The sequence below is a fragment of the Nothobranchius furzeri genome, chromosome 2 (assembly GCF_043380555.1).
Source record: "Nothobranchius furzeri strain GRZ-AD chromosome 2, NfurGRZ-RIMD1, whole genome shotgun sequence".
NCBI classification, from domain to species: Eukaryota; Metazoa; Chordata; class Actinopteri; order Cyprinodontiformes; family Nothobranchiidae; genus Nothobranchius; species Nothobranchius furzeri.
In genome coordinates this window covers 22,907,739-22,922,587 of record NC_091742.1, presented here as the reverse complement: position 1 = coordinate 22,922,587, position 14,849 = coordinate 22,907,739, and the positions used below count along the sequence as shown (strand labels likewise).

Genomic DNA, 14,849 nt, shown 5'->3' with positions numbered 1-14,849 from the left:
GCAGTGGTCATAACTGTAAAAGTAATGCAATATGAAACAACATTAGTAACTAAACTAGATATTAATGAGAAAAGAAGCTGAACTTTCTTTTTCTAAAGAGTGTGTGTGGGGCACGGACCTTTCCTGACTCCTATCTGATAACTTATCTGCTGCTTTGCACAAGTTTTTCTTAGACTTTTCTTGTAATTATTGAAAAAAAAGAACACTGCTGCATACTTCTGCTGTGCAACGATAAGCGATTTCCCTAAAAGGTTTGGTTCAGAAGAGGATGAAGATGTCAAATGTAAAATGATTCCAGATTGTTGCAGCTGGCTGTGAACATACTTTTTAAGAATTTGACAGATTTATTTAATTCAATTCAAGTGATTAGAGTGTGACACTTTGAGTCAAGAATATTGCACCTTTTTACAATATTCTAACTGTCCGAGATATTGAAAGTTGGTTTTTCATAAGCTGTAAGCCATATTCATCACAATTATAACAAACAAAGGCTAGACATATCTGTATTTTCATGTAATGAGTCTATCTCAGATATCATTTTCACTCTGTAAGTAAAATGAATGAAATAAATTAACTTTATCCATCCATCCATTTTCATCCGCTTATCCAGAGTCGGGTCGCGGGGGCAGTAGCCCAAGTCGAGAGACCCAGACTTCCCTCTCCCCAGCCACTTGGGCCAGCTCTTCTGGGGGAATCCCAAGGCGTTCCCTGGCCAGGTGAGAGACATAGTCCCTCCAACATGTCCTGGGTCTCCCTTTAGGCCTCTTCCCAACTGGATGTGAAAACCTCACCAGGGAGGCGTCCAGGAGGCATCCTGACCAGATGCCCGAGCCATTTCAACTGGCTCCTCTCGAAATTAATAATGAACTATTAAAAACCACATTCAAATTATTCTAATTCACCTGAACTTACCCATAGTGCACAGCTTTGTGTCAGCTCAAAAGACTCATACCAATATTCAGCATGGTGGTGGAGGGTTAATGATTTGGGAAAATTGCTGCAATCAAGTTGATGATTCTATTCTGGAGACAAATTTGAGTCCATTTGATTACCGGCTGAAGTTTGAACAAAACTGGGTGATAAAACAGGACAATGATCCAAACACAGCAGCAGAATGACTGAAAAACAGAAGAGTCAACGTGCTGCAAACAGTCTTAAGCATTGAAGACATTTTGTCTTGAACTAGGGAGTAAAATAAAATTCCACCACAATGATGTCAAATCTTCATAAAGTCACATGGAAAGATCATTGCTGCTAAATGTGGTTCTACAGGCTGTTGGATCATATGGTAGATTTAGGTTTTTACCCACAGTTTTGGCTTAATTTGTTCTTAATAAATGATGGAGTCTGTTGTGTGTTTTTCTACACTAGAGATTAGATGTGCATTATTTTAGACATCTTTTTTATAATGTCCTGTTGCGAAAAACTCTAAAATGTGCACTTTTTGTCTTTTTCTTTAGCCTGTCTGTATATGAAAAGCCTACGAGCTGGCGCCTTAATCCTCAAAACACACCGTAGCCGTTTCCAGCCTGACTGAACCTTTCTTAGATAGAGTACGACCCAGGAGAGTGTCATTAGCACACGTGGGCATACGTAACCAACACTGGAGCTCTGATCTAAAATAGCAGCTAGCACAATGGAGCAGAAGAGTTACCAAGTGTGCAACATGTACGCACGCTCACGCGTGCACAACAGATTTGCTTTACTGCCTCTGGTTTGTACTCTGTGTTCCCAGTGGTTTGGTGTGTGTATGTGTGTGTGTGTTATTGATGCAATAGCGCAGCAGGGAGCAATGATGCAGATCAAAGTCTGTGACGAGGCAACGTGGTGGCCACCTGTGCAGCCCTCAGTGAATGAGGGATGCTGCTGATGGAGCCTCAAGGATGCGGTTTTCTGCCTGCTCAGTTGGTATTCAGCTCAAGACCTCCACATCTCCTCCAACCTGCCTGCTCACCCTCCGTTCACCCTTCCTTCTGTTCTCCTCCACCTTCAGGAGCCATGTCTAGGATTGCATCAAGAGGACTCTGTTCCAAATTAACAGATTGCTGAGAGTCATGAAGGATAGAGGATGACACGAGAGGAGGGGGGGGGGATCCGAGTTTCCATGACGACAGCAGAGGACTCCTGCTTGACGAACGAAGGAGTGTGTAGCTCTACGTGTGGATTGGAGGCCTTTGCAGCAGGGAAACACTGTGGGATATTTTCTCCTTTTATCCGTAAGAGAAAGAATGTGTATAATGCACACTCACATGACACCAATGCACCATGTTGTGCAACAAACTGCTTTGTCACCACACTGCTTCATTCTCTTTTACAGCCAAAAATGCTGCAGATGGAATATCCACAACTCTGTGACAACAACCTGTTCGTGTCATTAAACAGCAAGTATATCCTGTCCCTTAGATTAAGGTTTAAAAAGACGAACGCACAGCAAGGAGATACATTTTTCTGTTGGTTCTGCTAAACGAAAACTATGGGGTGCTAAAAGCAAGCCAAAACTGCCTAGCCTCCCTTTAATGATGCGTAAAACTTATAAAAATAGTGTTTGCATGAACTACTTTACGTGTTTGAAATTGGGGCTGTTTTATGACTGCAGCAATACATTTTTACCTTAGCTCTCAGACTAGCTGTTAGCTCATCAGTGCTGTTGGGTGTAAACTCTAGTTCTCCATACAGAGGTTGTTCAGGAAGCCATCTAAGATGAGCGAAATATCAACTATTTATATTGTTTACTCATAAATACTTCAAAATGAGTGAAATAATCATTTTACCCATGCGTCCTGGCTCAAGGGAACTGATGAGGAAGATGCTGTGATGTGGGATAGCAGCTCCTATCAACGTGCTGAGTCCTAGCAGGTTTTCTGATTCGCTCATTAGCAGGACAGTGATGCCTGAGGACACACCAACCCGCACCGTTTCTCTTTCACTCTGGTTCTGTCCAGCATCAGCACCTCAGAACAACAGAAGCTGTTGATAATGGTTAAGTTTCCCAGCTACTATATGACACACACACACACACACACACACACACACACACACACACACACACACACACACACACACACACACACACACACTCACACACACACACACACACACACACACACACACACACACACACACACACACACAATAATGGGCTGTGGAGGACTCAGAGTTTCCACAAGGGATGGTTATAGATGTTCATTAGTGGCTGCTTGGAGCCCAAACAGGAAACTGGGTCAGAACTTCATGTGAGAGTGTTGTATACCGTACCCTATTTATTTAAAAAGCACCATTTCAAAATAGCATGGCAGCTAACCAAAGTGCTGTACATAAAAAAGCCAAATGCTTGAACAAGAAACACAATAAGAACAGGCAAAATACTTAAAGAGCAAGTCACTCCAAATCAACATTTTTTTTTGCTGATAAACTATATAAATGAGTGTCTGATCGTGCTGTAGTCAAATGTACTCAATAACTCGGCATTTTAGCTCATTTTAGTTAAAATTTAAATATTCTGCCTAAAACTGTCAGCGATGCACCGTCGTCAGGTAAAAACTCTGCACTGCATTTGAATTTAAATCAGCCATCGCTATTGGCTAAGAGGTACACTATGATGTTAAATGGTACATTATGATGTCACAATGTCGTGAGTGTGTGTGTTTGTTAGTGACTCCACCCTCTCGGTCTGCTAGGCAACAGCATTTGTTGCATTTTTCAAACAGGAAGTGGGAGTGGAGTAAGAATCTGGTAGGGGGTGACTTGCTCTTTAAGAGCAAAGCATAAATAGTCTGAGATTAAAATTCCTACTAAAAACAATAAAATAGGAGAACAGTTAACAGCACTATAAGAAATAAAATAATGCGACGAATGATAAAAACATTTGAAATGGCACAAATAAAACCAAATAAGCTACCAGATGGTGCGAGGTGCCAAAATCTCATGTATCTCATGCCTCTGATTACACTCCTCACGGCTGCAGATGGATGAATCTGTGATGTTATGGATGGTTTTGCAACGTTGTAATTCACCTTCATGATTTTAAACAGAAATGGTGTTAAAAGTCTAGGGCTGATGACAACACAGCCACCGATCTACAACAAAAGCTTTTCTACTTGTTTTCAGCTCAACAGGCAGAGTTTTACAGAAGATTTAAAGAGGGACTGCACACCATCAGAAAATGTAACTCCACCCCTAGTCAAGATTAGAAAAATGCCATGAAAGTGGGCGTTGCCAGGAGGTACAGGGTGTTTCTCAATATCAAGGCGCCTGGCCTTGTGAGGCGATGTCTTGCGAGGCCAGGCTCCTTGCTTACGAGGACACTGTCCTTCTTTGGTCGAAGAAAACGGTTAAATGGAACAGACTTGCATCACGTGACCGCGGCTTCCACGGCGGTCACGTGACGTCACGTGACACGGGAGATAACGTTATATTTTATACGTATAAGTTTCAACATAAACATATAACGAGGCTTTTACTTTTTAAAATTAAATAGATAACTTATTTGGATCTAAAAAAAACATTTAAAATTTGTTTACTTACATCTAAACTTGAAATTCGCCCCCGAAGTAGCTGCCGGCTTCTGATCCGCCATCCTTTAGAGCAGGGATTCCCAAAGTGTGGTGCCGCTAGGGGGTGCGTGAGGTGAAAAGTGTAATGGCTGCGGAGCTCAGAGAAGTCTGTCAAAAGTCACCATTAGCGTAGCCTGAAACTCATTTGTGGGTGGGCCTAAGAAAATGTAAGTGGGCCCAATAAACATAATTGAAAACAAGTATATTTTGCTTGTGTGTGTGTGTGTGTGTGTGTGTGTGTGTGTGTGTGTGTGTGTGTGTGTGTGTGTGTGTGTGTGTGTGTGTGTGTGTGTGTCCTCCGCACATGCCCTAGCTCAGGGGTCGGCAATCCGCGGCTCTAGAGACACATGCGGCTCTTCCATCCATCTGATGCGGCTCTCTGTGCTTGTAAAATAATGAATGTATATTTAAATAAAATGCTTTATATTATACATCTGTAAGCTAATTCTAAATGTAAAGATTGTCTGCGTAAACCTGAACAGGTCCAACCCGGTCTTACTGTGAGACCGGGTTGACGCGTCACGCTTGTGCGTAATCATATCGGCGCTTTCTGAGCTGAAGAGGATGTGAGATTCCGGGACTCTCCTCAGACGCCACATTGGAGACAGGAACAAGCACAATTCAGCCAAAGTTTCATCATCAGGGAACATTTTCTAAGTGACCTGAGAGACCGGGTTTGGAAAACTCTTGCTTCAGTGGAAGGAATCTTCCCGCATGCGCTCTGGTTCTGCAACGTGCTCCAAGCCCCTCTCCACATCTTCAGCTCGCTGTGCACCTTATGTACGCACTGACTGAGCAGTGTCCAGCTCAGATGTTCAGAAGAAAATCTTTTCTTGAGTGATTTAGCTACATCTGCGATTTGCGAAACGAATAAAGTGTCAGTTCGTCTGTATGCGTCGGGGTAATTATTTCTATTCTTTCTCCGTCAAAATAAACGGTCAAATACGGGAACTGTCCGGTCAACACAAGCCCCGCTTTTAACTGTTCTGTTTTCTGGTGAAAATTGTTACAAATGTAACTTGATTAACACCAGAGCCAGGCGCACTGCACCGTTATCTCCGTCGCTGTAAATGTGGGAAAAACAAAATGATCGGATCCTTTTCTGACCTTCCCCACCTACAAAGTTTAATTACAGCAATCAAACATGACAGAGCCTGGATTTGTATTCTGAACAGTCTAAACATGTTTTAAAAAGAAACGTATGACAAAAGTGGCACCTGCTCAGTAAAACCACCAACAGGGTGAAAAATATCAAAATATTGTAGGCAGAGACGGGCTACAACTTCTGGATCCATTTTATATAAATCGTTTTATTGATTTTCTTCTTATGAAAGATAACTTTGACGTACACGAGCGACCGGTACCGGCTGCTGTCACCTGTTGTGAGCAGCGCTCTGCTGTCTGAGGGTAGGCCCCGCCCACAACGCCGCGGCTGCTGTGGTATTTTCTTTACTGTGGGAAACGGGTAATAATGGCTCTTTGATGGGAACAAGTTGCCGACCCCTGGTTTAGCGTGACGTCTGATATATATATATATATATATATATATATATATATATATATATATATATATATATATATATATATATATATATATATATATCAGACGTCACGCTAACCAGGGGTATATATATATATATATATATATATATATATATATATATATATATATATATATATATATATATATATATATATAGCCATGCCCTGATGTGGGGCTGGGGGGTGCGTCAACATGGTCAGGACATAGAAGGGGGTGCGCGGCTAAATAAGTTTGGGAACCACTGCTTTAGAGAATACCGCGGTGTTTTCTGGGTAATTTTTGACCAAGGCTAGGCTACAACACACCTCTTGTGTATCCTTGCTCAGCTAGCTAAACGGCTAACAAACAGAAAACACCTCGGTAGAACATGAACATTGGAACACGTCTTGGCAGCTTCTGATGACGAATCTCCTAGGCAACTGGGGCGGGGCCAAGATATCAAGGCGAGGTTCCTTGGCATTGAGAAACACACACAGAGTGGAAGTGTGGGGAATTTTCATTCTGAGAGGGAGGGGGAGTGGGAGGAGACTGTACCAATGATGTGAAATTGTACAAGCCCCAGTCAATCACAAGTTTAAAATGCAGTAGCTGCTGTTCTGCAACAGAGGGCAGCACTAAGATGTTTTTAGACCTAGATTTTAGATTTTATCAAGTAAACATGTCAAAAAATGCACAGAAGAAGAAAGATTGCATTTGTAAAGACCCAATTATACAGTTAATTAGCAAAAAAAAGTTATTTTGCGGTTTAGTTACTCTTTAAAATACATGAGCCGTACTGTCTGAGCCCCACCTCCTACATTCTTCCGGTGATTTCTAAAGAGCTCTCTCTCTCTCTCTTTGATTGTGGAAGGTGATGGGAGGCATCTCCACTGCAAAATTTCTGACTAAAAATAATCACAACATACCTGACAGGTTGGCATGCTAAATGTTCACTCAGCTCAGACATCAAAGTGCAGAGATGCTTCTGGCTGGCAGGCGGTTGTGATGTGGTTTGGATCAAACTCCTTACAACATCAAAGTCACAGAGAGTAAAGAGGAATATGCAGTATGGAGAAGACATCTGCTAAATGATCAATGACCTTTGTGTTTATTGCATCACAGAAACATGGCTGCCCTGGGCTTGGATTAGTTCATGCAAAGAATAAAAGTATTTTAAAAAAACTGAAAGAAAATCACTTTGACTATGGATGTTTTTCAGGTTTTTCTCTTTGTTAGTGAACAAAGAGCATGGCACTGTGCAGCTCAAGTTAATGCTAAAACACAGAGGAAACGTGGAAAATCTGAAAATGTTTTCCTTTTTTCGTAGACTTTTGTAGCGTCATGAATGGCCTCTAATTTGTGACAAAGGTCACATTTTCCCAGCTGGGTCAAGCTGGGTCAAACTGTAACTTTGCCCCACAGATTAACCCGCCAGGAGCCAGAATGTCTGCTGAACAACATATTTATCTGCTGCTGTTCTGTCCCAAGATGAAGGATACTTCAAGATTTCACAATAATAATTTTTAAATAATAATTTTCATAAACTCTTTGACTTTATTACTGTTTATTACAATCATCATACATCTTGGTTCAGTATAAATGTATTTTAATTACTGAAATGACTTATTGTGCTTTGTGTAATAATAATAATAATCAAGATAATCAGTAATGTGTGTTCAGTAAACCAGAAGGTCATCTTGCACTTTAACCACCTCATGCAGAGGGTGAATCCAGGGTTAAGTTTAAACCACCTCACATGTTCTTTACTTCATGACAACAAGCTTTCTGACGCTGAGAGGGCATGTTCTGAGGGTGTTGTTAAAACCAAATCTCCCGCAGCTGAAAGCCAGTTCTTGAACCATACCAGGGGACGAGGGACGGCCGCCCAAATCTCTACTAAGCATTCTGTCACGCCGATAGTCTTGCTTCGAATAAACACAACTGTAACCAGCTGACGCAAAACTCCTTCAGAGTTATTGATTTTGAGACGCAACTAGTTTCATCAGTCGTGTGACCCATGGAGACATCTCAGGACCTATTTGGTCGCACTAAGGTCCTTCTACCAACCTTGTGCCCGGAGGACATCATCTCCACCTGACATCTCGGATCCAGAAGAGGGTCTCCTATACTGGGTGAGGTAGACATTTTCGACAGATGGCGTCTGTATGCTGTTCTCTCTAAGAAATGACTCAGTTTGCTGCAAAACCAACTTTTCACCCAGAACGCACTTCTCTCTCTGAAAGAAACCTTCTGAGATTCATTCACGCATCCAAAACCTTGCATTTCATTTTAGTTTCCATTCAGTCACAAGTTTGCTTTTTAAAACAAGTTTTAATATCAAATTGTCTGTAAAAATGATCCTTTCTAAATTGTCACTTCAAATTGTCATTTTTAAAAGTGTTAGTAATAAATTCTTAACTTTTTAAAACTGACTCTTCTTTGAAATGAAACACAGAATGGTGTATATTTTTGGTTATTGAATAAGCAAAGATTCCTTTGAACTTCTGATTCAATAAATAATATTTTGCTATTGAATTTCATTATCTTAAATTAAACATTGATCTTTGGATTAAATATAGACCAAGCTCGTTGGCATATGAACTTCTATCGAATATATAATATCCTAGATATTTATATATGAAGCTGTTTTGGGTCAAAGCTAAGAGGAGCTACTTCAGCGGGGCTGAAGGGCCACATGTAGCTCTGGAGGTGTGGGCCACAGAACCCTGGTCATGTTAAAATTAGGGGTGGAAATTGAGCCCAAGTGTCCCTCAATTGGGGGCCGAAAAAGTTTAGCAACACAATTTATTCTCTAAAAATCATCAAGCTGCACCTCTAACCCTGTATGACCGGTGTCAGAGCTTGATCCGCGTTGCAGTAAGTTGGGCTCGTTTCCGGGGAGAGTTGGACCCTGCCAAGGGTGCCCTGTGTCGCAGATTCTGTTCATAACTTTTATGGACAGGATTTCTAGGGGCAGTCAAGGTGTTGAGGGGATCAGTTTTGGTGGCCTAAGGATCGGGTATCTGCTTATTTGCAGATGATGGGGCCCTTTTGGCTTCATCAAAGAGAGATCTCCAGCTTTTGCTGGAGTGGTTTGCAGGTGAGTATGAAGTGGCTGAGATGCGAATCAGCTCCTCTAAATCCGAGACCATGGTCCTGAATGGGAAAAAAGTGGAAGGTATTCTCCAGGTCAGGTATGAGGCCCTGCCTGAAGTTGAGTAGTTCAAGTATCTCGTGGTCTTCTGCATGAGTGAGGGAAAAATGGATTGGTGCTGCGTCTACAGTACCGCAGGCATGGCACCGATCTGTCGTGGAGAAGAGAGCTGAGCCAGAAAGCAAAGCTTTTGATTTACCGGTTGTTCTACGTTCCTACCCTCACCTATGGTCACGAGCTTTGGGTAGTGACCGAAAGAACGAAATCGCAGATACAAGTGGCTGAAATTAGTTTTCTCTGAAGGGTGGCTGGGCTCTTCCTTAGAGATAGGGTGAGAAGCTTGGTCATCCGGGTGGGGCTAGGAGTATATCTGCTGTTCCTCCATGTTGAGAGGAGCCAGTTGAGGTGGCTCCGGCATATGTTACGATGCCTCCTGGAGGCCTCCCTGGCGAGGTTTTCCGGGCACGTCCAACCAGGAGGAGACCTAAAGGAAGACCCAGGACACGCTGGAGGGATTGTGTCTCTCTGCTGGCCAAGGAACGCCTTGGGATTCCCCCGGAGGAGCTGACCCAAGTAGCTGGGGAGATGGGAAGTCTGGGCCTCCCTGCTTAGGCTACTACCCCTGCAACCCAACCCCGGATAAGTGGCTGAAAATGGATGGATGGATGGATGGATGGATGCTGCACCTCTAAAGAGACTGCGGTGCCTACAAGATCTCATAAGCCTTTTTTATGTGCTCCAAACACAACTAATAAAACTATCAATAATGAGAAATTGCTGTTCATAAAGAAAAGGAAAAAATATATAAACTTTTTTACTGTTATGTTTTGTAGTTGGTAGAAAGTAGGTAGGCAGTAACTTTATTCGTATGAACATCCTTACAGCAGGAGGGACAGGCATTCACGCATCATTCATCTTGGAACCTTCAGCAGAACTTCCCCTGAACTCTACACTACACCTCTATATATATATATATTAGCAGTGCTCTGCTGCCACCTAGTATTCAGTTCCGTACACAACATTTATAATGTTTCATGTCTATTTACACTTTATCAATAACACATTTATTAATATTTACACATCCCAAGAAATCTCACAGCAGTAACTTTTATAATGAGACCAGAGTAATCAAATAGACCTTGTGGCTACAGATATATACTCATTAAAGTGTGGCTATGTCATCGGTGTTCCACTAACATTATTTTTTAATAAAAAAACAATTCATCTTGAACAATTAAAATGTAATTGTTCAATGTTAAATCATTAAAGCGTCAGATTAATTACATATTTTTTCATTAAGTCTCACCACTAGGTAAAATAAAACACACTAGTTTTATCCAGTTGTGGAAGTAGTACTTGATATTTTTTATTTAAGTAAAGTGCAGATAAAGAGTTCAAAAATACCTAAGTAAAAGTGGAAGTATCTAAGAAATATTTTACTTGAGTAAAGTCTTAAAGTATGAATTTATGTACTTAAAAGTAATAAACTAACATTTAAATATGTGTTGTATGTGTAGACGTCTGCTGTCGGACCTCTGCATGGACAAGGGAGTGTGCTAGTCTCCATTGGACCAAGGGTGTGGTGGGGGTGGGACAAATTAAAGTACTTTTATTTATGAAACTTTAGAGAGTGCAAATGAGTAAATGTAAAAAGTAGAACTACAAAAAACTACTTAAGTAAAGTACAGAAAAATGTATCTAAGTACATTAAGAAAGTACTTGTACTTTGTTACATTCCATCGCTGTTTTGTATCATTGAAGGTGAAGTTTCTTAATCATCCAGGGCCTGATTATCCGAGTGAGATAAAAAGGTGGCAGCTGGACACGTTTCACTTCTCCTCTGAGGTGCACTCTCAAATCTCTCAAAGGCTTCTCAAATGAGAAATAAAAACATCCTCAAAAGTCAAAAAGAAACTCAACTACCTTTTTCTGAGCTTATTAGAATTACTTTGAGGCATTTATATCATCAATTCTGATATTAAAAAAACAACCCAGCTTCCTAACTAGGTATAACATGCATGGAAACAAAATAGGTGCTGAAACGCGGATCTAAGGAGGTCATTATGGCTTATATAAAGTTACTCATGTGCCAAAGCAGTAGCTGTTATTGAGGACCTTGCCAAAATAAATCCTTAACTGACTCCAAGCACACTGCTGGGGTGCGATCTCACAATATGCAGGCCAATCTGCCGTCCCTTATGATGAACAATTTACTCTTCAAATGCTGCACTAAGTCATGATCTGCAACAATAAAGGGGCATACTGCATTAGAGCGACGTTTGGAAGGCTTCAAACAGGAAAAGCAGATGTTATCTACCACCACTCAGTAGTCCCAAGTGTGTAAGCTTGCAGGTTAGTGGTGTGTCAAACTGATGCTGTTAAATAATGAGATGCAAAAATGTTCTTACCCTGCTCCACAGCAGCGCAATCAGCCTACAATGACAACAACAGTGAATTACATGATTGGGAATGTGCAGGAAGTCTTGTGAAATGCACCAAAGCATGAAGCAGACCATAAACCCAAACACACATGCAGGCAGCAGAGGATGAATCCAAGGACCCATCGTTAAAGGCCTAGGTCTGATGAATCCATTAAGCAATAAACCAGCTTCCAACAACTCTTCAGCATATTGATGCAGCTCATACTGAGCACAGCGTAACAGCACAGTAGGTGTTCTGACAGAATCTGGTAGTAGCCAAGCAAAGAGTCAGAAAACTGTCAGAAATGATTACAAATGAGAAGCTACTGTCTGTAGCATCTCAAAAAACATGACTCAGACTGCCCCCTAGTGGATGAAACCAGAACTAGTTTTAGTTCAGCAACAGACAATCGCATGTGGTCATGTTTCTCTTCATTAGTAAAATGTGTGTTTAGATCTGAGTGATGATATATATTTCAAAATATCTTCATTCATCATGACAGGAAGAACAAAGGTCACGGGTAACGTTGCCTTCTTTAGTGTTCCTGACAACCAAATAACAGTGGATGCCTTTATAATTGGAATGCAGCCCTTTACATAAACAAGGTGAAAGTCCAGCCTCACCTTTGGCCGTTCATCCAGGATCTGCTGCTGGATGTCCTTGTGCTTCTCTGTTAGCCTCTCCTGCCTTTTACTCTGTGCATCCTCCAGCTACACATGAACACACAGCAACAGGTCAGTGTGTTTGCACAAAAACTGGAGAAAGGAATACAAGTTTTACTCTGAACTGACTCTATCACTACTTACCCGTTTGATGTACTGCACCACCTCATTGACAAAGGATTTGTTGATCTCTAACTTTTCCCTGCAGAGGGACCAAGCACAGTTGAGCAACAGCTTTACTCTATAGCGACATCTGGTGGCCGCTTCCACGCACTGTTCAAAACACTCACTCCTCTGTCAAATTCTTGTCTTTGGATTTGGCGTCATTGATCTTCTCTTGTCTCTTCTTGTCCATCTTCTTCTTCAGGTCCTTTTTTTCTCTGAGTGATGAGACGAGGAAGGGGTTCAAGTGATTTTAGGATTTCTCTAAATATGCATGAAAGAATTAAAAATAAAAACTTACTTTTCACAGATGTCTCTGATTTTTTTGAGCTGGGCACTCTGACACTCCTCTGCTATAGTTGTTAACTTCTCAACCAGCTGAGGAATGATACGACAATCAGAAAAGATAACGTTTGATTAGAATTCACTAAACTTAAGCTGCATGGTTTCATTTCTGGTTATAATTTAACATTCAGACCATGACAACAGAACATCCGCAGCTGTACTTGTTGGATAAACCTCTCTGATACTAGGGATGAGCGAGTACACCACTATCTGTATCTGTTGAACCATCTAAATTATCTGTATCTGTACTCGGAGTGGGCGTGGCCTGACCCAGAAGTGGGTGTGGTTTACATCAATACGTTATTTTACGTCTGATCAGAAGTTGCTATGTGTATTGTTTATTTGAAAACTATTTACAGAGCAGCCTCCAAGTTGAGATTAAATGTTTTTGACCACAATAGTAAAGGAACTATTACAGAACAAGTTTTTCAATAAAATCAGATCATTAATATTTAGGTGCATGAATTAAGAGAGAGAGAGAATAAAATATCTTTTCTATAGCGCCTCTCAAGATAAAAATCACGGGGCACTTCACAAAAACAAAACATGTAAAATAGAAACAAGAATTTAGAAAATTATTAAACCATATTTAAAATGAGCAAAAAATAGACAATTGTGATTAAAAATGTAAAGCAAGAGAGAAAGAGGGAGTGGATCCTGAAGAAGAGAGAGAGAGAGAGAGAGAGAGAGAGAGAGAGAGAGAGAGAGAGAGAGAGAGAGAGAGAGAGAGAGAGAAAGAGAGAGAGAGAGAGAAAAAAAAACCCGACCGGAGCGGAGGCAGTGACTGACGCAGCACGAGCCGTTTTCAGCTCTGTCTTGTCAAATGCACCACGTACGTTACGAAAAAAGTAACTTTAAATAACTTTAAAGTAACTTTAAAAAGAAGGAAACTGAAGAAAACATAGGGAGTACTGAAGAAACGTGAACAGTGAAGCAAGCACAGAGAGATCCGTTACTGTCTGTGTGTGTGCGTGGGTGGACCGGACGCGGACTGAGCTGTGAGCTCCCGGCCGCAGAGTTTTGTGTGTAGGGAGGGGCGGGCGCTCTATTTGGCAGGCCATTCACAGAGTGTGAAGTCAGTCAGTTACCCAATGAGGATTTTCCTTCAGCACGATTACAGATATTTACGAGTTTTACTCGTTCCATGCTCGTACTCGTCAAAAATGCTTTATCCGTACCGGATACTTGTCTGAAACGAGTAACCGGCTCATCCCTATCTGATACCTCAGCTGAGTTCACTGAAGCAGAACACACTCGTGTTTTTTCCACATCAGTTATTAGAACATGAACACACGAGGCAGCAGAATGCCGTCTGTGATATTCTTTAGGGGATAGGCTGGAGGTCTTTGCAGCACATGTTCATTTGGTTGTGCTGCATTTATGAAAGCTTCAGGATTCCAGGTGACAGTCAGCACAGCACTCTCCATCCTAAACAACAGCTGCAGTGCATGTGTGTGTGTGTGTGTGTGTGTGTGTGTGTGTGTGTGTGTGGCATCTGTTTACTTCAAGACAAATAGCTGCATGTTCTAGTGTACTCAAACGTTTCTCGACCGGAAAAGGGTGGCTTGCCAATTCCGGGTCGGGAGAGAGGTCCTACCTCAAGTGGAGGAGTTTAAGTATCTCAGGGTCTTGTTCACGAGTGAGGGTAGGAGGGATCGGGAGATCGACAGGCGGATTGGTTCGGCGTCTGCAGTGATGCGAATGCTGAGCCGATCTGTCGTGGTGAAGAGGAAGCTGAGCCAGAAAGCCAGGCTCTCGATTTACCGGTCGATCTACATCCCAATCCTCATATGGTCATGAGCTTTGGGTAATGACCGAAAGAACGAGATCGCGGATACAAGCGGCCGAAATGATTTTCCTCCATAGGGTGGCCGGGCTCAGCCTTAGAGATAGGGTGAGGAGCTCGGACATTCGGGAGGGACTTTGAGTAGAACCACTGCTCCTCCGGATGGAAAGCAGTCAGTTGAGGTGGTTTGGGCATCTGGTCAGGATGCCTCCTGGATGCCTCCCTGGGGAGGTGTTTCGGGCAT

At 41.9% G+C, this 14,849-nt stretch overlaps 1 protein-coding gene across 4 annotated transcripts in view; it reads right to left on the bottom strand.

Moving 5' to 3' along the window:
* Positions 1-14,849, bottom strand: part of plcb1l (phospholipase C beta 1-like) — a 196,247-nt gene that overhangs the window by 16,700 nt on the left and 164,698 nt on the right. For 2 of the 4 annotated variants that reach the window (XR_011516725.1, XM_070545050.1), the window contains one exon: positions 12,776-12,852. Coding sequence is in view for 3 of the 4 variants with exons in the window: in XM_070545050.1 (XP_070401151.1) it covers positions 12,837-12,852 (16 nt within the window). In the remaining variant the exon portion in view is untranslated. Of the gene's footprint in view, positions 1-11,637; positions 11,663-12,273; positions 12,361-12,456; positions 12,515-12,602; positions 12,693-12,775; positions 12,853-14,849 lie in introns of those variants that run through there. The other 2 variants (XM_070545047.1, XM_015948147.3) reach the window with 2 other exon arrangements.